This window comes from Dreissena polymorpha, chromosome 13, assembly GCF_020536995.1.
Source record: "Dreissena polymorpha isolate Duluth1 chromosome 13, UMN_Dpol_1.0, whole genome shotgun sequence".
Taxonomy (NCBI): Eukaryota; Metazoa; Mollusca; class Bivalvia; order Myida; family Dreissenidae; genus Dreissena; species Dreissena polymorpha.
In genome coordinates this window covers 71887513-71910124 of record NC_068367.1, presented here as the reverse complement: position 1 = coordinate 71910124, position 22612 = coordinate 71887513, and the positions used below count along the sequence as shown (strand labels likewise).

General features: G+C 36.6%; 1 protein-coding gene and 1 long non-coding RNA gene across 6 annotated transcripts; one reads left to right on the top strand and one right to left on the bottom strand.

Moving 5' to 3' along the window:
• Window positions 1-11: 11 nt before the first annotated feature.
• LOC127855800 (uncharacterized) lies at window positions 12-9979 on the top strand. 3 transcript variants are annotated; one of them, XR_008037743.1, is made up of 5 exons: window positions 12-306; window positions 705-815; window positions 4370-4522; window positions 6253-6359; window positions 9894-9979. It is a non-coding gene; the product is annotated as an uncharacterized LOC127855800 (long non-coding RNA). The 3 variants fall into 3 exon arrangements; XR_008037744.1 differs by having other exon boundaries at window positions 705-933; window positions 4374-4522; XR_008037745.1 differs by lacking the exon at window positions 9894-9979 and adding an exon at window positions 6550-6704.
• Window positions 9980-15378: 5399 nt separating this feature from the next.
• LOC127855787 (uncharacterized) lies at window positions 15379-22580 on the bottom strand. Of its 3 annotated transcripts, none has more exons than XM_052391597.1 (5): window positions 22543-22559; window positions 20679-20766; window positions 20176-20253; window positions 19015-19227; window positions 15379-18354 (listed from the first exon to the last, which is right to left on the bottom strand). In XM_052391597.1, the coding sequence occupies exon 5, from the start codon at window positions 18074-18076 to the stop codon at window positions 16655-16657; it is 1422 nt and encodes a 473-aa protein (XP_052247557.1). In that variant the 5' UTR covers window positions 18077-18354; window positions 19015-19227; window positions 20176-20253; window positions 20679-20766; window positions 22543-22559; the 3' UTR covers window positions 15379-16654. The 3 variants fall into 3 exon arrangements, with proteins under 3 accessions (XP_052247557.1, XP_052247558.1, XP_052247559.1); XM_052391598.1 differs by having other exon boundaries at window positions 17659-18354; window positions 22543-22580; XM_052391599.1 differs by lacking the exon at window positions 20176-20253 and having other exon boundaries at window positions 17659-18354; window positions 22543-22580.
• Window positions 22581-22612: the final 32 nt, after the last annotated feature.

Below are 22612 nucleotides of genomic sequence, written 5' to 3'. Positions count from 1 at the left end.
TTGCAGTTTCAATAGTTGACTCATATGTAGACTACATGTTCCTGCGGAGCAGGCCAGGTGGGTTGGCAAAAGAGTCGAAAACACAAGAGGTCAACATGAAGATCAACCGGTTCCTGGCCCTGTCTGGCTACTTGGAAGGAGTGGTGTTGAGTGACGTGCTGTTGTGGATGGGCCATATGGAGGTCCACGACAGTTCCTCAACACCACTCACCAGCTGAAGACGGTGCGGAATGCACTAACGGCAATCAAGAACTTCCTGAAGTGGTGCCAGGGAATGGTCTAGCGGACGCCCGCACATTGAACAATGTAAGCGTAAACTTAGGATTTGATTTATGTAAATTATTCATTCTTCTTGGACATCTACTTATTAATGTTTTGGCGTTGGCCGTCTTTCTGTCTGTTCTTCCGTCCATCTTTCCGTCCGTCCAGCACTTTTGTGTCGAGAGCCATATCTTGAAAGTGCTTTGGCCGATTTCATTGAAACTTGGTATGAGTATATATATGGATAAGAGGACGATGCACGCCAAATGGCATTGTACACAGTCTGTTAATAACGGGGTTTTGGCCCTTTGTATCTTGAAAAAATGCTTTTTTGAGTGTCAAATATAACACTTTTGTGTCCAGAAGCATATTGGCGGGGGATATCAATTCAACAAATTTGCTTATTAAGTTTTTTTTTTTTTCGGACGATCTCCTTCTCACAGGCTTCCTGACCTCAACCTGCCTGGATAAGAGCCGTCGCGAGGTTGTTCGGAGGGTAGAGGAGAGTGCGGCCATCCTGACGGACGCAAACCTGGAGCGCCACTTCACTGAAAGTGAGCATGTAGTGAAAACGATCAAGGTGTTCCAGGAGACCCCGCTGGCACACCTGAAAGATATTCGGGGAATAATCATTAAACTGATAGCGCTCTATAACGCCTCCTGAACCGGCAAGTATACAAACCTGAGGGTATGTAATATAAATAAGCCTAGTATTGATTCGAAAAGATAACCCTAAATTGCTTTTCAGACCAGAGTTGTTTTTCAGTAGCAATTGCATAGAATTGAATGAAACTTGAAGTTAATAGGCATTAAGATTGGGTTTATTTAAGTATACAACAAAGCTGTTCGCCTGTTAATTGACCGACTTGTCTTATGTATAATATTTTTACCAGATTGTTACCTTGAAGACAGATAAACTATAATGCAAATGTTCATTTTGACATTCCAAATTGGGGAAAGGCCTTGAAGCCATTGTAAAATTAAACTGTTATGGCCCCTTAATTGATTGAAAATGTCAAATTTCTGTCTGCATATGTTGGTGTATGAATTTAGTGAAATTCAAATTAGATCAAATTTGTTATCATTTTTCAGTGGTTCTTGCATAAGAGTCATCAGGATGATTTGGTCATTTCAGAGATGTACCCTTTATAGCTCAACTTTAGTTATTGTTGCTGGTCTTTGTCTGTTTTGCGATGTATGTCTATATGTCAACATTTTTACTTAAACAATATCTCCTACTAAACCTTTGGGCAAAGCTTGATGAAACTGGCAGGAATATTCCTGGCATGAAGCTCCTTCAATGTTGCTCCAAGAATTGTTTTCCATGAAATCCTTGTTGCCCTGGCAACCAAAAGGAAAAACTTAAAAAATCTACTCTGAAACTGCAAGGACTTGGGCTGAGATATTTAGCATGAAACATTGTGTGGTGGACCTTTACCTGTGGGCAAGTCGATTTTTTGTCGAGCCCACTTATGGAGAGCTCGACATATTTGTCACAGTTGGCGGTTTGGTGTATGTGGATCAGTCCGTCAGTATGAAAGTCCGGGTTAGGCTTGTCTGGAGCGTAAGTCTGTTATTGATTGGAGGAATTTCAAATAACTTGCAATAAATGTTCACAATCATGACACGGCCGGTCACTGCTCAAGAAAACGTCAATATCTCAAAGGTCAAGGTCACACTTTGAGTTCAAATGTCAAAAATGGCCATAAATGACCTTGTCTGGGCCATTATTATGTCATTCATTGTCAGAATTAAATTCAATTTAAAATCATGTGTTCACCATAATTTGACAGTGTTGCACGGGAAGGAATAATGTCGAAATCTCGAAGGTCAAGGTCACACTTTTAGTTCAAAAGTAATAAATGGCCATAAATGAGCTTGTCCGGGCCATAACTGTGTCATTCATTGTAAAATTTTAAAATCATTAAGCACATTTGTTCACCATCACTCGACGATGTGTCATAAGAAAGAATTACGTCAAAATCTCCAAACTCAAGATTACACTAAAGAGTTCAAAGGTTAATTGGTGGGACTTGTACCATGATTGTTCAAACTATGTTCCTGGGGTCAAAATTGCCCCACTGGGGAGGGAAATGTAATTTCCTTATTAGTATATTAAAAAACCTCAAAAACAAAAATGTTCTCATAAATCACAAGGCCTAGAGCAAAGATATTTGGCATGAAAGTTCATCTTGTGGACCTTCACCAAGATTGTTCAAGTATCATTGGATCATATTTGCCCCACCCTCGGATCAAATTTGTTTTCCTTCTATAATATATATAATGAACACTTAAAAATATTCTTCTAAAAAACTGCAGTGCGAACATACATATTTTGCATAAAACATCATCTGGTGAACTTCTATACAGATTTTTAGAATTATCGGCTGGGGGTACCAATGATAAATTCATTGAATTTACCTGCTAAGATTAATTTGCTTTGTGGATATGCAATAACTTGCAATGTTTTTAAAGTGATTGAATGGTTCAACATTAACATAAAATTAAAAAGAAAAAAAACTATTTCATGCATCATATTATACTTATAAAAAGCCATAATTGTAATGCTTTCATGGAAAAAAATGAATGTTTGCTTAATTTTCAAAAATATTAATAAATCTTTAATGTTGAGGATTCTTCATAAAGGTTTTACGTGTGCACATAATGTTATGGTAATCTCCAAAGCATTCCCATTACAAAATACATCCGATGTCTATGGATAAGTTATTTTTATGCCCCCTTTCGAAGAAAAGGGGGTATATATTTTTTGCACTGTCTGTCAGTCTGTCACACTTTTCGTGTCCGCTTTCTAATTCAAATAATTTTCATTCGATCTTTACCAAACTTGGTCAGAAGTTGTGTCTAGACAATATCTAGGTCAAGTTCGAATATGGGTCATGCCGGGTCTAAAACTAGGTCACGGGGTCACTTAGTGCATTTCAAGGATTTAGCATGGTGTCTGCTCTCTAATTGAAGTAGTTTGCATCAACATTCATGCGCCTGTCAAGTATCGGGCATTCAGCGTGAGAGTCGCGCATTTACGCAGCAAAACACCCTCTCACACAGCCAAATCTTATGCTCTCCTTTTTTTATACGCCCGTTTTTAAAAACGGGACGTATTATAGTTTCACCCTTGGCGGACGGCGTCCACAGCAGTGTCCGCTCTCTAATTTAAATAGTTTTCATCCGATCTTCACCAAACTTGGTCAGAAGTTGTGTCTAGACAATATCTATGTCAAGTTCAAATATGGGTCATGCCGGGTCAAAAACTAGGTCACGAGGTCACTTAGTGCATTTCAAGGATTTAGCATGGTGTCTGCTTTCTAATTGAAGTAGATTTCACCCGATCTTCACCAAATTTGGTCAGAAGTTGTGTCTAGATGATATGTAGGTCAAGTTGGAATATGGGTCATGCAGGGTCAAAAACGAGGTCACAAGGTCACATATTGCATTTCAAGTATTTAGCATGGTGTCCGCTCTCTTATTGAAGTAGTTTTCATATGATCTTCACCAAATTTAGTCAGATGTTATACTAAATGATATCTAGGTCAAGTTTAAATATGGGTCATGCCGGGTCAATAACTAGGTCTCGAGGTCACTTAGTGCATTTCAAGCATTGAGCATGGTGTCCAAAACCTTCGAACGGGCGTATCTTGTGACAGTTTGGCACTCTTGTTTAAAACTGACGATGCATGAAACTATTTTCACTCATATTTTTTATGTAATTTAAATGCCAAAATTTAGAAAATGCATATGAATGTGAAACGAAACTGTAAGTAAGTAAATAGTGTTACAGTTACTGTACAAACAACCCATTTTTCAAAAGAAGCGTTTTTTTTTTGTAAACTGTACTGATGGTTTTGCTAGTTATGCCATAGGTTGTTGATAACTCGCGTTTGTTCAGCTAATTTCATTATTTCTTTTATAGCCATTAATGTGTTATCATGGTCATTGATGTGAACAAAAGCAAACTGTTATTTTTACAGCATCCAGTAAAAATACCCATATTATAAATCACACGGGTACTACTGCTCTAATGTTTGATCAAGAATGCATCTAATGGATAATCAAACTAGTGGTTTCACTCAATTGATTTTTGCATATATAGGTAGGTGTACCTAGAGATTGAGCTGGAGACAGTGAAGGTGCTGACCTCTGTGTGGAACACTTAGAAGCTGGCAAGTTTTCATATTGAAGGGTATGGTTCCCAACTGCCCATCACACACAGAATGTAGCTTGTCGTCTTCCGCAGTAAAAACTGGTTAGTGCTCCACAATGCGATACCTGGTTCATATGTTTGTTGCTTGAGTATTAATTATTATTATCAAGATTATCTTGTTTTATATTTCTTGATTATTTGCTATTATATCCCCAGAAACATAGTATAGTGGGGTATATAGGAGTGACCTTGTCTGTCTGTCGATGGCTCTGTATTAAGTGTCCCTTCTCTAATTCAAGGTGTTTATTGGATCTTCACCAAACTTGGTCATAAGTTGTATGTAGATGATGTTTAGGTCAAGTTTGAATATAGGTCATGCCTGGTCAAAAACTAGGTCACGGGGTCACTTAGTGCGTTTAAAACATTCATCATGCTGTCCGCTCTGTAATTTAAGTAGTTTTCATCCAATCTTCACCAAACTTGGTCAGAATTTTATCAAGATGATCTCTAGGCCAAGTTTTAACATGTGCAATGCCGGGCTAAAAACTAGGTCACAGGGTCACTTTGTGCGTTTTTTAGCATTCAGTATGGTATCTGCTCTCTAATTCAAGTAGTTTTCATCCGATCTTCTCCAAACTTGGTCAGAAGTTTAATCTAGATGATCTCTAGGCCAACTTCAAACGTGGGCCATGCCGGGCCGAAAAATTAGGTCACATGGATTTTGACTTTAGGTCCTATAACACTGGCTTGCGACACCTGTCGACAGGCTTTCAACACAAATTTTTGGAATAAATAGTGACTAAATATCTATCTAAGTTTGGTTGTGAGTTTATCTGGGCCATAACTATGTCATTCATTGTGAGATTAAACAAAAAAAATGCACATTTGTTTACCATCATTGAACGGTGTGTCGTGCCAAATTGTCGATATCTCTGAGGTCAAGGTCACAATTGCATAATAACTCATAAAATCGCCAAACATGTAAATATGTTTTTCTTATTTTGTGAAGACAGCATGCAAAATATTCTGTGTCAATGCGGTATGTGGGGTTATTCCTGGTATATTGGAGTCTGTATGTTGGTTGGTCTGTTGTGGATTTGTCTATCCATTCAATTTTGTAAATATGTGATCAGCATGAAAAGAAGATTTTCAAAACACAATTTTTATTTGCATTGATTTCACATCCAAGAGTAATGGTCTTGATTCCTTGATCCTCGCTCATAAACATTCACAGGGACAGCAGGGGTATTTTATTATTGTTTATGACCAAGTTTGTATTATATTTGTTTTGAAAGTGTGAACTTTTTAATGGATAAATAGATAGATTGAACAAAATTAATTTATTATGCCCTCCTTCGAAGAAGAGGGGGTTAATTGTTTTGCACATGTCGGTCAGACCGTCCATCAAATGGTTTCCGGATGATAACTCAAGAACGCATAGGTACATTAATCATGACTGGCAAATGACCCCTTCAATTATCAGTTCAATAGGTCAAAGGTCAAGGTCACAGTGACTTGAAACGGTAAAATGGTTTGCGGATGATAACTCAAGAAAGTTTAAGCCTAGGATCATGAAACTTCATAGGTACATTGATCATGACTGGTAGAAGACCCCTTTTGATTTCCAGGTCTCTAGGTCAAAGGTCAAGGTCACAGTGACCTGAAGCAGTAAAATGGTTTCCGAATGATATATTAATATATATAATTAGCTATTGATACTTAAGTGAGAGTGATTACATGAGTATTCACACAATGGCTGCCACTACAACTGTACAAAAGAATGACACTCACAGTTCTCACCATAAACCCCAATACTCTTCTCTCCATAACAGGGTGCTGGAAGATGCTTACTGCTATATTGACTGCTTCTAAGCGCTCCCTGGACCTAAAAATTATCTCCCAGCAGCAACCTCCCCAAGGTGTGACGAGAGTCTTCAAGGTAATTGAAAGAGGGTGCAATGTGAAGTATAAATGCATAATGAACCAAAATGGAAAGCATAGGTTTGGAATAACTCGTCTCATGGTCAAAGTCACACTTAATACTCAATTTTCACATACCATTATATATGCAAGAAAGCTCATTCAACAACTCGCTACAATCAGGTTATATGCTGAATTGATACTTTCAGGTCAAAGGTCCTAGGCCACTAAGAAATATTTCTTTTAAATCTCACTCAAATGGTGACCATATTGTTTCAATATGCAGAGTTTGGATTTGGCATCACTCACACTTGAAGATAAATATTCATTTGCCACATTATGATTTTGATTCTTCTTAGTAAATCACATATCCCGTTTCATTGTTCCAAGAAACAAAACACCAATGTTCACCACAATTAATTAATGCGATTTGCAAAACCAATCAGGTTCAAACAAGATAAAAGGTTTGAACATTCAGTTCTATCCTTTAAATTTGTATCCGCTCATTATTGTCCCCTACCGGTTTCATCGGAGGGGATTTATGATCACATTTGATTCATACTTTAACAAAACAACACTTACCTGACATACCACAATGGGCTCCACCCAAACCATCCCCCATGCCCCCCCCCAGAACTCCCCCCCCCACCCCGCCCCCCTAAAAAAAAAAAGAACAATTTTTTTTTTTTAAATATCATCTATAAAATGACCACACACCCACATTATACCCCCTCTCCATGATGGCTTACGTTATACTGTCAAGCACTCGAATAGTCGAGCGCGCTGTCCTCTGACAGCTCTTGTTGCCTTAAATTTTCATTGTTCTTTGAAATTAAATTAATAATGGCCAATTTTTTTCACTGCTCTTTGTTATTATTTGTTTTTGGTTTACAACTTTTTCTGCAATCAATTTAAGGGGGCATGTCAATGGTTTTTCTCTATGCAATGGCAAATATTCAACATTCCACATGTCCGATTTTTATGAAAAATAAATGTACATGTATAAGGAACATTGATGAAATCGTTTAAAAAGATTAGTGAAGGGCCAAAAAAATATTATTACATTATGGTCTTAGTGCTTATGGGGATCGAAATCTTGCCCACAACATTCACAATCTTAATGAATATTTTCTACACAAAACTACTGTTCCATTATTCATTATGGTCAGTGAGCATGCCCATAGCTGGATATGTTAATACTACTACGATTTCCTGCGCCCACAAAAAGTTTCGTGGGGATAACTTTTTTTAGCTTGACTATATATATATATATATATATATATATATATATATATATATATATATATATATATATATATAAGTGGAGCTATCCTACTCACCCCGGCGTCGGCGTTACCGTGAGCGTTGGAATGTTAACGTTTGCGTACCACCTCACATATTTCCTATGTCCTTTGACATATTGCTTTTATATTTTGCATACTTCTTTACCAACATGACACCAATCTATAAACAAGAGCAGACAACTGAATCAAGCATTTTGTAAGAATTATGGCCCTTTTTTCACTTAGAATATGAATATTATTGATAAATCTATGTTAAAAATTGCGTACAACCTCAAATATTTTCTATGTCCTTTGACATATTGCTTTCAAATTTTGCGTACTTCTTTACCAACATGATCCTAATCTATAAACAAGATCAGACAACTGTAATAAGCATTGTGACAGAATTATGGCCCCTTATTCGGTGGAGCATATAGTTGCCAGTTTGTCTTTCCTTACTTACATACTTCCTTACTTCTGTCACACTTTTGCTACCGTTTCTCATAGCGCCTTCAATACTTAACCAATCGCTTTCATATTTGGCATGTAGGTACCTTGCATGGACCTCTACCTTTTGATGAGGCTTGAGGTCACTGGGGTCAAGGTCACCGAGGCTAATAATAGACTTTCTTCCGTCACACTTTTGCTACCGTTTCTCATAGCGCCTTCAATACTTTACCGATCTCTTTCATATTTGGCATGTAGGTACCTTGCATGGACCATTACCTTTTGATGAGGTTTGAGGTCACTGGGTCAAGGTCACCGAGGCTAATAATAGATTTTTTAGGTGTTTATTAACACATACATTGACAAAGCGCATCATCAGGGAGCATCCATCAGTTTCACTGATATTCTTGTTTGTCTTAGTAACTTTGAATATTTTGTTAAATTTTGTGTTTATATCCACTTTACTTCTAAAGTATCAAGGCTATTGCTTTCAAACTTCAAATACTTTCTTACTATCATGATGGTACTGTACCTGGCAAGTTCAATTTGACCTTGACTTTTGAATGACCTTGACTCCCCCCCCCCCTCAAATTTTTCTTTTTTTTCTTTTTTTTGAAATATCATCTATTAAATGACCACACACACACACACATTATACCCCCTCTCCATGATGGCTTACGTTATACTGTCAAGCACTTGAATAGTCGAGCGCTCTGTCCTCTGACAGCTCTTGTTAATTAATAATGTACATATTTACAATATATAAAGCAAGGTCTGTGCTTTAAGAAACATATAAATAAGTTCATATTAACGCATACATTTATTTCAGAGAATAAAATTCCGTTTTAGCTGTCAATATGCCCTTTAACAAATCTTATATGATTCAAGAATCAAATTTTTGAAAATCAAAGTGACATTTCATTCTGGTTCTTGCCCAATTCGCCAATATGAATGTATTCAAGAACTATAATAGTATACAATTTGTTCAGAGAGTCATGAAATAAAGTGAAAATGTGTTGGTTCTGGTAGCGATTTTATTTCACTTGTGAGCATAGACAGTATATATTTTCACTCATTTCTTTGATCATTTGTAAATAAAATCACTATGGTAGGTAAGATTTAATTAATAGTTTAGCCATGGCATGCCTTTTTTGTTTGTTAAAAAAATTCCATTTTTGGTAAACCTTTGATTAAAGTCCATTATTAGAAACTGCCTGAGAAGTTTGGTTCAAATTATGTACCAATATATTTTTTATTACCTTAAATATAGCCTTTTTTCAACTTATTACATTCATTTCAGTGATGGATAACCTTTGAAATGTCCCAGGTAGAGTCTGAAAGTGATGACACATGTTGTAGAATGCTTATAATTCTTTCTACATATCTCTAACACTTCCATGGATCTGTAAACACTTTCAACACAAACACACCACATAAAATACTTTTGACCCTGACATTATAATGATTTATACCTTCATAGCTCAAGAGTTATGGCCCCTTATTAGACTGACATTTAAGATTTTTTTTCCATTCGGAGCCGTTTCTCAGTAACTATTGCATGTGAGTAAGCTTAAAATAAATATGATTCATTGTACCAATTTTAACCAAAACAAAGCATTGAGATTGAATCATACAATCTTGAATTGATGGTAATATACAGACAATGCACTATTGTTAATGATGTTGGGGGGGGGGTCACCAGCAGGCAACTTATGAATTGCTTGCAGTATAATGTGAGCCTTTTTAATTTATATTTGTACAAAAAATGCAAATAATTTGTTTTTCACCATAACTTAACAGAGTATCCATTGCCTTTTTTTCAGTGTTCCAGACGGCTGGTGATGCATTTCAAGAAAAGCCATCAGAATCTTGCAATGATCTGTATACTTAATAAATGACAAAACAACAACACTGTATTGTTATTATTATTTAATACATAACTTCCATATTTGCCAAAAAGGTATATGATGGAAGTTCAACGTTGTTATCGATGTGATTTGATTGCCTTGCTTTTTATGTTATGGCATGCATGTGTATCTCATGGAGCTGCACATTTTGAGTAGTGAAGGGTCAAGGTCATCCTTCAAGGTCAAACGTCATATAGGGGGACATTGTGTTTCACAAACGCATCTTGTTATTTCTATGTCCCCCTCCACCTCCACTATAGGGGGGAGGACATATTGTTTTTGCCCTGTTGGTTGGTTGGTTGGTTGGTTTGTTTGCTCCAACTTTAACAATTTGCCATAACTTTTGCAATATTGAGGATAGCAACTTCATATTTGGCATGCATGTGTATCTCATGAAGCTGCACATTTTGAGTGGTGAAAGGTCAAGGTCAAATATATAGCTTCAAAGCGGCACAGAAGGGGACGTACTGATAGTGTTTCTGACAAACACATATCTTGTTGTTTCATGAATTTCACACTAAAGTGTTAAGAAATACGACGTTTACATCAAAATGACTCTTTATGAATCATCAAAACTATGTATTTTATGAAACAAGAAATTAAACGAATAAGGCTTTTTGTAAATCTGAATGTTGAAGGAAGTACTGGTGTCAACATTGATCCTCATGAACCTAAAATTATTCCAATCAGATAGTTGTCTAAATGAATTTTGCTCTGTGTAAGATTGGGACTTTAGAAAGGCAATGGAAAAGCATTTGACCTATTAGGTATTCTTATCGTAAAACAATCGCATTCAATATACGGAGAACTAGACAGAGAACACTTCATTATTTTAACATAATTTGATAACTACAGAATTTTTTTTGCTTGTAAAATATAAGTACGAGTCTATTATTTCAACTTGAAATGTTGGTGAAAATGTGCTCTGGTCTTAGATTACTTCAAATCAGGGATACATAATAAGATTATTTAATTTATAGTACACTATTGTACGAATATTAAGAAGAGCTGTGGTTTTAAAGTACTCGTACACGCCTGTAGATATAGAGTTTAAGGATGTGTCTGTATGCATACAGTCATTGCTTGGCAGCATGAAGTATCAATGCAAAAATAGCGTCATTAACCGTTTCTGACGAACTTCCTACATACCCAAACGCTTGACACCGTATAGAAAACTAAGTTTTCGTAGCTGATGATACATCCACAAGAAAATTGAAATGCAAATGGTACTACACAGTCAAAAGTATACCAATGGAAAGATCTAGGATCCCAAAAGGTGCCTGGTGCTGCTAAAGAAGTGAGCAGTGTGGAAATTCGGAACAGACGATGACATTTTCTGATTATGTGTTATATCAAGGGTATTTGTAAGTAAAATGTATTTAATTACAGGTGTAAGCACATGTGCTTCGTGAGTGTTGTTATCGAATACTTGACAAAATTAATTAAAGTTTGGAGGATATTCATCATTTCAATGTTGATGCCTTAAAGGGACAGGAGCGATGAACCAAAAAAAGGAGCTGGGTGAAGCTACCTCCTATTTTGCTCTACGTTTTCCCTAAGTATTCCAAGTTTGTTTGAGCCTATACATTGTGAAATGTGTTTTGTTATTATGAAACCGGTTAACGTCGAATAGACGCGATTTATATGGGTAATGATTTTAGATAGAAACGAATTGAGCAAATTACAAAATTACAAGGCCCGGTCAGACCGACTTACGAATATGCAACGGAGAAAAAACGCACAAAAATGCAGATTTTGATTATCCGGTGATTAAATTACCTGCTTTGCCGCTCAAGATTCTCGCAAAAGGTGTGTGAAGCGTAGGAAACACACAATGACCGCACAAGTACCGGTGCTATAACGGGAAAAAACGAACGTTTAACGGAAATGTACCTGATAATTAACGGTCGGCTAACGGATATGACTGTGCGAGTAAAGGACTTCTACCGGATAAAACGGCAGTGAAATGCATTAGTACCGGACAAAACGTTCGCCCAACGTGAGAGAAACGGAAAAGTACCGAACACCAACGTACAACGTACAACGATGAAAAAGTAGGGCACATCCTCAGAATCATGTGGCAAAACTTCAGGTTCTGGCAGGTTAAGGTCTCCGTTCTCAGCTGCTGCCTTCAGGTCGGAATCGTTCCACAACTGTGCATCGGATGCAGCAACACGGCCTCAAATGTCAGCCCAGACGAACTTGTACTCAGAATCCTACAGGGCTAGCAAGACAACGGTTAAGTACTTCTTGTAATTAAAATACGTAGACCCGGATCTTGGTGGACATTTGCAAGCAATATGTTCGCCATCAGTAGCACCAAGAGTATGTGGGATATTCCAGCTGTCCCTGAAGCCGTCCGCTATTCGCGTGCAATCGGCAGCTGTTGTTGGCAACGGCATCACCTCGTCAGCATACTCATCTATGACTGCTCTACAGACCTGACGCGTAAAAGATAACAGTATAATAAGCTCGCGTGGATTATAAGTGTATGACACATGTAGTAGATAATCCATGACTTTTAGCGAGTGGATGATAAAGTAAAAATATACTACTTCATAAACTGTTCTTATAACTGTGTGCATTTCAAGATATGCGCACAAGACAGTACTAATTACAATATACAATTTAGAAGGTTAGTGTTGTAATGCGCGCACTCATCTATTTGTCTTTTATCCTATACCAATAACTTAACACAATGCAATTCATATAAACTGATGCTAGACGTAGACATTAAAATATATAAAAATATTAAAATGACTAACAGAAGCCTTTTTTAAATTTATTTTAACACAATAGTAAATTAAGCGGTACTTATTTTTAGCACGAGAAGAGAAATAGTGTTGTGGGGTACCCTCCAGCCGAATCACATATCACGGTACTTTGAACCAGACACAAGATGCCGCAGCGCAATTGATAGCTTCATCCCTGGTTCAATTGGAAGTCTGTAGTTGTTGCGCTGTTTCGTTATCCTTTGGCTCACTCGTGCGAGAATCTCATCAAACATCTCGGTTGGCACTCTCATGGAGTTGACAGATGCGAAATGGATCTCTTGAACAATGCTATACAAACTACCGGTACATGTACCGCTTGTAATTGGTATATCACGTGTGTTATGTATCTTGAACACGGGTATACAAACTACTGGTGCACGTGGCGCTTGTCATTAATATCACGCAGGCGACATGGATCTCTTGAGCATACGTATGTCAACTTACGGTACACGAGACGCTTGCCATTAATATCACGCAGGCGACATGGATCTCTTGAGCATTCGTATGTCAACTAACGGTACACGTGACGCTTGCCATTAATATCACGCAGGCGACATGGATCTCTTGAGCATGCGTATGTCAACTAACGGTACACGTGACGCTTGCCATTAATATCACGCAGGCGACATGGATCTCTTGAGCATTCGTATGTCAACTAACGGTACACGTGACGCTTGCCATGAACATCACGCAGGCGACATGGATCACTTGATAATGCGTATGTCAACTACCCCTACACATGAAGATTGCCATTAATATCACGCAGGCGACATCGATCTCATTAACATGCGTATGTCAACTAACGGTACACGTGACGCTTTATATTAATATCACAGATGTGACATGGATGTCTTGAACAAGGGTACGCCAACTAAAGGTATACGTGACGCTTGATATTACTATCACACAGGCGACATGGATCTCTTGAACAAGGTAACACCAACTACCGGTACACTTGACGCTTGATATATCGCGTATGTGATATGGATTTCTTGAACAAAGGTACGCCAACTAAAGGTACACGTGGCGCTTGATATTTCTATCACACAGGCGACATCGATCTCTTGAACAAGGCTATATATGTACCGCTTGTAATTGATATAACACGTGTGCTATGTATCTTGAACACGGGTATACAAACTACTGGTACACGTGGCGCTTGTCATTAATATCACGCAGGCGACATGGATCTCTTGGGCATGCGTATGTCAACTAACGGTACACGTGACGCTTGCCATTAATATCACGCATGCGACATGGATCTCTTGAGCATGCGTATGTCAACTAACGGTACACGTGACGCTTGCCATGAACATCACGCAGGCGACATGGATCTCTTGTGCATGCGTATGTCAACTATCGGTACACTTGACGCTTGTCATGAACATCACGCAGGCGACATGGATCTCTTGAGCATGCGTATGTCAACTAACGGTACACGTGACGCTTGCCATGAACATCACTCAGGCGACATGGATCTCTTGGGCATGCGTATGTCAACCGCCGTTACAAGTGACGCTCGTCATTAATATCAAAGTACTAGTACATGTACCGCTTGTAATTGATATCACACGTGCGTTATGTATCTTGAACATGGGTATACAAACTACTGGTACACGTGGCGCTTGTTATGTCACGCATGCGACATGGATCTCTTGAATATGCGTATATAAACCACCGATACACGTGACGCTTGAATGATATCACGCATGCGACATTGTTCACTTGAACATGACTATGCCAACTAAGGTACAATTGTCTCTTGTAATAGATATTACTTGAACATGGGTATGCGAACTATCGATGTACGTGCCGCTTGTACTTGATATGGCACATTAATTTATGTAACATTTGTATGAAACTACCGGTAAATGTACCGCTTGTAATCGTGTCACCAGTTATAACAATGTTTAACCGTATAGTAAATCTCATTGTCATTTTTAAAACCTAGATATGCCCGATACACCAGTCACTCGTGTCAACCTGTTCACTTGAAGGAAAGTTGTAATTTGTATTGATATGGCTCCTTTGAGGTAAGAATAATAACACATTGTATGCATAATAGTTATATTGATCAAAAAGTGAAACAACATGATACCACCATACATCACATTACAAAAACTGTATACAAATACGAGTATTTATTTGCAGTCAGGCCACAGGGCCATAATACATAGTTTAATTTCATAATTATATAAAATAACCTGAATAGTTAAAGAAAACAAAGTCATATGATGCAACACGCATGCACTTTCGTAGAACAAATGCTGCTATACATTATAATACCACCAAAACAAGGATTACCTTATAATTAACTACCTATAACATGTAAGCATGCAAAATAGTAACATACTTATAAAGTAACCTAAGAATCAGTATTTTTTATCAGATATAAATAAACAATGCAATACAAGCATGCAGAATTAAAATGACAGCTAATTTGCATGATAATTACGTAGTTGTTATATATTAGCATGCACATGCACACATTTTGCAATCAAAAATATGTGCTTGTCATTTTCATCGGCCATTAACATATTGAACAAACCAAAGTTTCCATTTCATTCAAACACTGCGAATAAACAAATCATATCTGTGTTATATAATGGGCACTGCATAAACACAGGGTACTCATCTTCTACATGATAAACCTGTCGCATAAGACAAAAATTACAGTATCTATGATCACGTATATAACATACAACAAGAATATCAGTGAAACTGATGGATGCTCCCCGATGATGCGCTATGTCAATCTATGTGTTAATAACCACCTTAAAAAATTCTATTATTAGCCTCGGTGACATTGACCCCAGTGACCTCAAACCTCATCAAAAGGAAGAGGTCATGCAAGGTACCTACATGCCAAATATGAAAGAGATCGTTAAAGTATTGAATGTGCTATGAGAAACTGTGACAAAAGTGTGACGGAAAAATCTATTATTAGCCTTGGTGACCTTGACCCCAGTGACCTCATCAAAAGGTTAAGGTCCATGCAAGGTACCTACATGCCAAATATGAAAGAGATCGGTAAAGAATTGAAGGTGCTATGGGAAACTAGTGAGGAAGGACAAACTGGAAACTATATGCTCCGGCGAAATTGTATTTCGGGAGCATAACAATTAGGAAAAATATGAAAAATAACGAATTGCAAGAATAAATGCTACAACAGAATCAGGAACACTGATAATAAAATGGCTTTTGTAAGGTGCATGAAGACAGCGAAATGAATACTGCAAATCAAGTCACAGAACATATCATTGACAATTTTTCATAAATGATTCAGCTATAAAGGTGCCATGATGACACTATATCGCTCATCTGACTGTTGTTCTTGTCTATAAACTTGAACTCTCTTCCTGGCCATTTAAGAGGTGTTCACTATGAGCAAATAAGGACAAATTTGCCTGTGAGTTGGGTATAGCATATTTTGAAATTCACGAAGGAGGTCAACCAGACGATGTTTTATGCCAAATATATAAGCTTTCCTTTTGGTTGCCATTGCAACCAGATTTATGCATGGAATGCATTTCATTTAACAACTTTGAAAGAGGTTCATGCAAGAAAACTCGTGCCATGTTTCATTAAGATTGGCACAGAGGTTAGATGTTGTTTAAGTAGAAAATGTTGACCCATGACGGACCAAGACCATTCACAATAGCTCACCCTGAGCACTTTATGCTCAGTTGAGATATAAACACAAAACAATTATTGCATAATAATACATAGTATGTGTTTACTCGCTCAGTCTTTAAATAGAAAAAAGCATCAAAAGATGCAACAGTAAGTATTCAAAGTTCAGATGAACTTAAAATTATAGATCATTTAAGTATCACATTAAACTAACCCAGCTAAAGCAATTCTTATCTTTTTTCATATGATAATTTTTTCTTCTTATTCCATTCAGTTATTTAAAAAGAATTGTAGGTAAAAGCAAAAGTGTGACTGTGACATCTGACGGGCCGACCTTTTAATGCATTGTATAAAGCTGTTAAATTGTTCACATATTTCAGAATTTACAGATTCAAAGCCTTGAAGTCTGCTAGCTGTAAAAGCACTAGAACATTTGTGGGAGTAGCCATGGAAAATGTCACGAAAAAAATGTTCATTTTTATAGTATCCACTTTCTCTGTTTAGGCAATATTCTTGTAAATTACATGCAAAGTCATAAAACACGTCTTGTGGAAGGGTTTCTAAATAGCTATAGAGTGATAATGCGGGATCTTTTCTTCCTTCTGCCCCAGTCATGTGGAAACCATAGCAATGTCCATGGTCTGCACAGAACCAAAGAAATAATGTTGATGTTCCTCGAGCAGAAGTTTCAACTTTAGAATAAAGCTTTTGACATTTTTCAAATTCTAAAGTCGTATCGTCATGGTCTATATTTCTTTTAACACAGCTATCATTGTCAATGGAAAACTTTCTTACACTTCTTAACTTTAACCCAGATTCATTAAAATAATAGGCCCTTCCAAACTTTTCAGGATTGTATGTGCCCAGTTGAGGTACAGGTGGTTCTGGTTCAGTAACTTGCAATGACATTGATTCATTAATTAGATATTGCAAAAATAATCTAATGTCATCAGGCAATATTTCATTGTTGCTTATTAAAGACTCGCAAATTAAATCTCTTAGTTCAGGTGCAAACGAACGAGTTTCATTAACAATACTATTAAATCGATCATTTTCAATATTGGGGCTATTTAATAATAGTTGAATTTTGTAACAATATGCAGGGGGTATAAGGCTTGTAATGGACGCTGTTGTGGCTAGCATTTTTAAAACATTTGAATATGCAACTCGTTCATTATCACTCATTTGATAAAATCTTTCGAAGGAACCCAAAACTTCAGAGGGCAGTGCTTGTTTTAACAACTCGATACGGTCCAATAAATCCCTCTCTGGAATAATTTCATTCTCTTTAATTTCATTCAGTTCTTTCCGAGCAATGTAATCTAAAGAAGTTCGAAGGTTAATCATTTCTTGTTTGTCAATTCCATTCAAATTTTCAAAAAAACATCTATCCATTCTACGATGCAGCGTATTATTAATGCCCAAAGCATGGTTTTTTTCTGTAATTTCCTCATAATTTGAATTCCGAAATCCAACCCCTACTTTTGTACCATCACAGCACAATCTCTTAGGACCATAACCACATACACCACAGGGTATATGGAAATCTATTTTCATGTTTGAAGCCCAACTGAACCAAAAATTAAAAAAAACTGTTTGATCCATAAACCTAGCCTTATTGTGGCGAGTTTTATACATCTCATTTTTAAACTGGCAGTAAGAGGAAAAAGTGCAACTAGAATTCATAACCATAGATACAAATTCCCACGCTATTTCATCTCCTGCTGCTGTATCCCTACTTAATACATGTAAACAATCTAAGTCCCCTTCATCCCAAAGAATTCTGCATGGCTTACTAATTGAATTATAGCATTCACGTATATGAATGTCACATTTTACAGGTGCAAAATTTGTGTAAATATTTAATGTCCTTTGTCTTTCGTGTATGGTCAGTCCATTTTCACTGTAATTATCGTCATCTTCTCGCTTGAGCCAACCGCTTCCACAGGGACCGGTATTGTCTGGAATATCTGGAAATAATACAGGTCCTTTTAGGCAGCCATCTGAACATCGAACAAGGTTAGAATCATTCCACTGATCACGTTTTATGATATTTTTCCTTAACTCATTATTGTCTTTAAGTCTGGGAGAATGTTTACTTCTACACTTAAAATTCCAAAGTCCAGATTCCTCATTGAAGTTATTGTATGCAGCAGTACTTAATGTAACCGAAACAGGCATTTCATCATGAATATTGTCATCAAATAACTGCTGTTCTTCATCATCATTGTTATCAATATTTGTATGAATTAAATCTTCCCACATGTGAGTATATGATTTAAATAAGTTTAAGTGCCTACAAACCTTCGAATTTAGTAAAGTACTTATATTTCTCTTATAACCAACCAGACAGGCCAAAAACAATATATTCCGATCATTTGATCTTGGGGCATACAAATAGAAAATGGTCAATATATGAGATAATAATTTCAAACTAGCACCTTCCTCAAATTACCCTAACCACACATATAATATATATATATATATATATATATATATATATATATATATATATATATATATATATATATATATGTATATTTATTTATAGAACATTAACAAGGTTAAAATTCCTCTGATTAAGGAACTTGCCCACTAATATTGTTTATTATAAGGCAGGAATATCTCACCGGTCCAGGGTTAAGTTCAACGTCATTTGAAAGAATAAGAAGAAGCTGTGAAGTGTCTACATCTTGTTGGGGCGTCTCGTCAGTGTCTCGTTGGAAAAAGAAGTGGGATGGCACATTGACTTGATCTTCATTTGCGGCGTTGTCATCTTGTTCGGGCGTCTCTTCAGTGTCTCGGTGGCAATGGATGTTGGATGGCACGTTGATTTCATCTTCCTATAATAGAATAACCCTTCCTTTAATACAATACTTACTAGACAAACAAGACTATTGCCAAGCAATGTATGTCCCCTACAGGTTCCACCATTATCAGATTTTTTTGGATTTTTTTTTTCATTATATATATTTGTTGCCATATCAACCAGAAATTTTGATGAGGAACAAAATGAAATGACGTACATAATGTCCATATTGCCATATATCCATGTTTCAAGAAAAAATATGAAGAACTTTTAAAGTTATCGCAGGATCCAGAAAAAGTGACAGACTCACAGAATGACGGACACACAGAGCGCAAACCATAAGTCCCCTCAGGTTAAACTGTTAGGGGAGAAAAAGTATTATATTTTTTCATTCAAAATCTTAAGAGTATATTTACATAACATAAAGCTATACAACAATTTGTGTTCCATTTAAAAACCTGATTGAAAAGTGTGTCAGGCCTATCAACTTTCCACGATGAATGCTTCGTTATAAAATGGTCGAGCAGGGCATCTTCAGATGGACAGCACCACTAAAAAATACCACTCAGCCTGAGGATTCTAAAATCGCATCTCAGTAATATTTGTGAAAAACTCATGGAAATTGAAACAAAACAAAAACATGTACCACAATTGGTTCATACTTTAGAACATCTTTACATTATTATGAATTCAATACAGGCCCAGGACTGGTCCTGAAAAGCTTGCACATGGAAGACTTACATACACCAAAACCCCGCTTAACAGGTTATTGGTGATAATCAATTATACCTGAATTGTAAGAATACCAGCTATTTAGACTAATTTTATAAGGTTCTTTGTGTCGTCTTTAAAGCTTGGTTTTACTGTATTTGTAGAACATCTAAATGACCATACATGAAAGGATGAATGTGTGTTTTAAAGGATCTTCTTGAACAAGTTTTGTTTATCTGACAAGAAAGAATACTTTCTGTCATTGATTTACCTGTTTGTTCTTCTTTTTCGTCATGGTAGGTTTCTCCCTTTTAACCTTACCAGTCTTGACTTCCATCTTCTTGCGTTTCTGAAAAGTTATTATGCTATCAGTCCATATTACCAGTACAAATGCTACAAATTACTACCGGTTATATAATTTGAAAAGCGTATACCTTTAAAGATGATTTGAAATAATGTGAATACATCCCTTTCATTAAATTCATTCTTTTTCATGAAAACATAAAATTTGTTTATAGCATTGTGCCATGCTATCAGATCAATTGGCATGCTACAAATATAGTGTCATATAAACAGGGCAATCATTGTCTTTCATGCTTGAACCAATTACTATATTATGATACATACAAATAGGACACAGATGAATCAAACACACATTCTGCTGATTTATATTAAAATCAAAGTAATGAAAATACCTATGAAAGAAATATTTATGTAAATTGTCAAGATGGAAAGTGTTAAAAAGTATGGAGCATATCGTCATAAAATTAGTACCAAGCATAAGCCATTCAACTTGTATGCAGGCAGGAAAACAGCCACATCTTCAGTAATGTCAAGGTAAATAAATCCACTGCAGCATGACCTTTAATGCATGACGAAAAAACAGGATCATTAATGCAGTGTCTATGAATGCACATCATGTAAAATTAATATTCATTCAGGCTAAAAATTGCCATCCAGTAAAAAAAGGAAAATATGTCTGAACTATATTTTTGTTGTCCCGGACAATATTGGACGACCACTAATTCCAATGACCTTCAATATAAAACTAACAAAACGATTAAACCTATTTGACATGAAACTAACAAGAGAGTTACTGCAGTAATAGCATTCATGCAGCAAGTTTTAATATAAAACAAGAGCACCTGATAACGGGTGCCATGCTCGGCTGCAAAAGCTTGTCAGAGTGACCTTGATCTTTGACCTAGTGACCCAAAATGGGTGTGGTGTGTAGAACTCATCAAGGTGCATATACATATGAAGTTTCCAAGTTGAAGGTGGAAGCACTTTGATTTTAGAGCCAATGATAAGGTTTTAGCACGACGCCGGTGGACGACGAGCAGGCTATAACAATACCTCGGGTTTTCTCCGAAAACAGCCTCGCTAATAAATATTGTTGGGGTGTCTAAAAATAAAGCAACAATGAGTGCCTTATGTTGGCATATGTTTATGTTGTATGTAATTCCATTAAGAAAGGTGATTTTTATGAAACTACTTAAGAATGCATTACATTTATGTATATATAGGTAAACAACAGCTGTCACCATAGGATGACTTATGCCCCCTATAAACGCTTGATAGAAGTTATGAGCTTTTTTCGAAACTTAAACACAGATTTCGAAACCTAAACGCAGACCCTAAGTTCAAGGTCAAGGTCACAGGGGTCAAAATTTGTGTGCGCATGGAAAGGCTTTGTCAATATACACATGCATGCCAAATATGAAGTTGCTATCTGAAGCGACATAGAAGTTATGAGCATTTTTCGAAACCTAAACGTAAAGTGTGACAGACAGACTATATGCCCTCCTTCGGCGGCATAAAAAGATGTGCCAGAAATTAATGACTTCAAGGATATAATACATGTAAATGTTAACAAATAGATTTTTTCAACGAAAGCAAAAACAACAAAACAAAATGCACCAAACAAGCTTCCTATTCCTTGATAACATGTATAAATCTGCATTTATTTACTGTGCTTTCCCTATCGGTATTTTATGGCTATTTATTTCACACAGATTTCACTACCAGTAACATGATGATGAATAAAAACAAGAGCACCGCATAGCAGGTGCCAACGCTCGGCTGCAGGTGCAGTTTCTTTTTTTAAGAGTTCACAGTGATCTTGACCTTTGACCTAGTGACACAAAAAAGGGTGTGGCATGTATAACTCATCAAGGTGCAGCTACATATAAAGTTTCAAAGTTATAGGATGAAGCACATTAAACATTGTGGCATTTCTTTGTTAACTGAAACAATTAACACATGCATGTACATGCAAACAAAAATTTCAACAATAACAAATGCACCAATCAAGCTTTATATACCTTGTGTGGCATTTCATTGCCAACTGAAACAATTTACACATGCATGTACAGGCATGGCATAAGTGCAAAACCTCATCCACCAAAGTTGACTATTTTGAAAAATAACAACAATTATATAATAATATGCAGAAGACAACAGAAAGGAAAGATGTCCTCAAAATAATAACACTAATATGGTCTTTTACTTTTATTTTACTTTCAAAATAGGTTTGGTTGTGGGTTTTTTTTCAACAAAAAAAACTTGTTTTAAGAATTAGTAGGACATTTCCACAATGAAACAGTGAGGGTTATCTGAAATTAACGGTATTTTTTACCTTCTTTCCATATCTTTTGACATTTCTGGTTGCAGACCTCTTAGCTCTGGCTGTGACAACCTGAGAATGA

Excerpts from the sequence above, each read along its gene's own strand:
- LOC127855787 (XM_052391597.1), bottom strand. The coding sequence starts at position 18,076 with ATGGTTATGAATTCTAGTTGCACTTTTTCCTCTTACTGCCAGTTTAAA.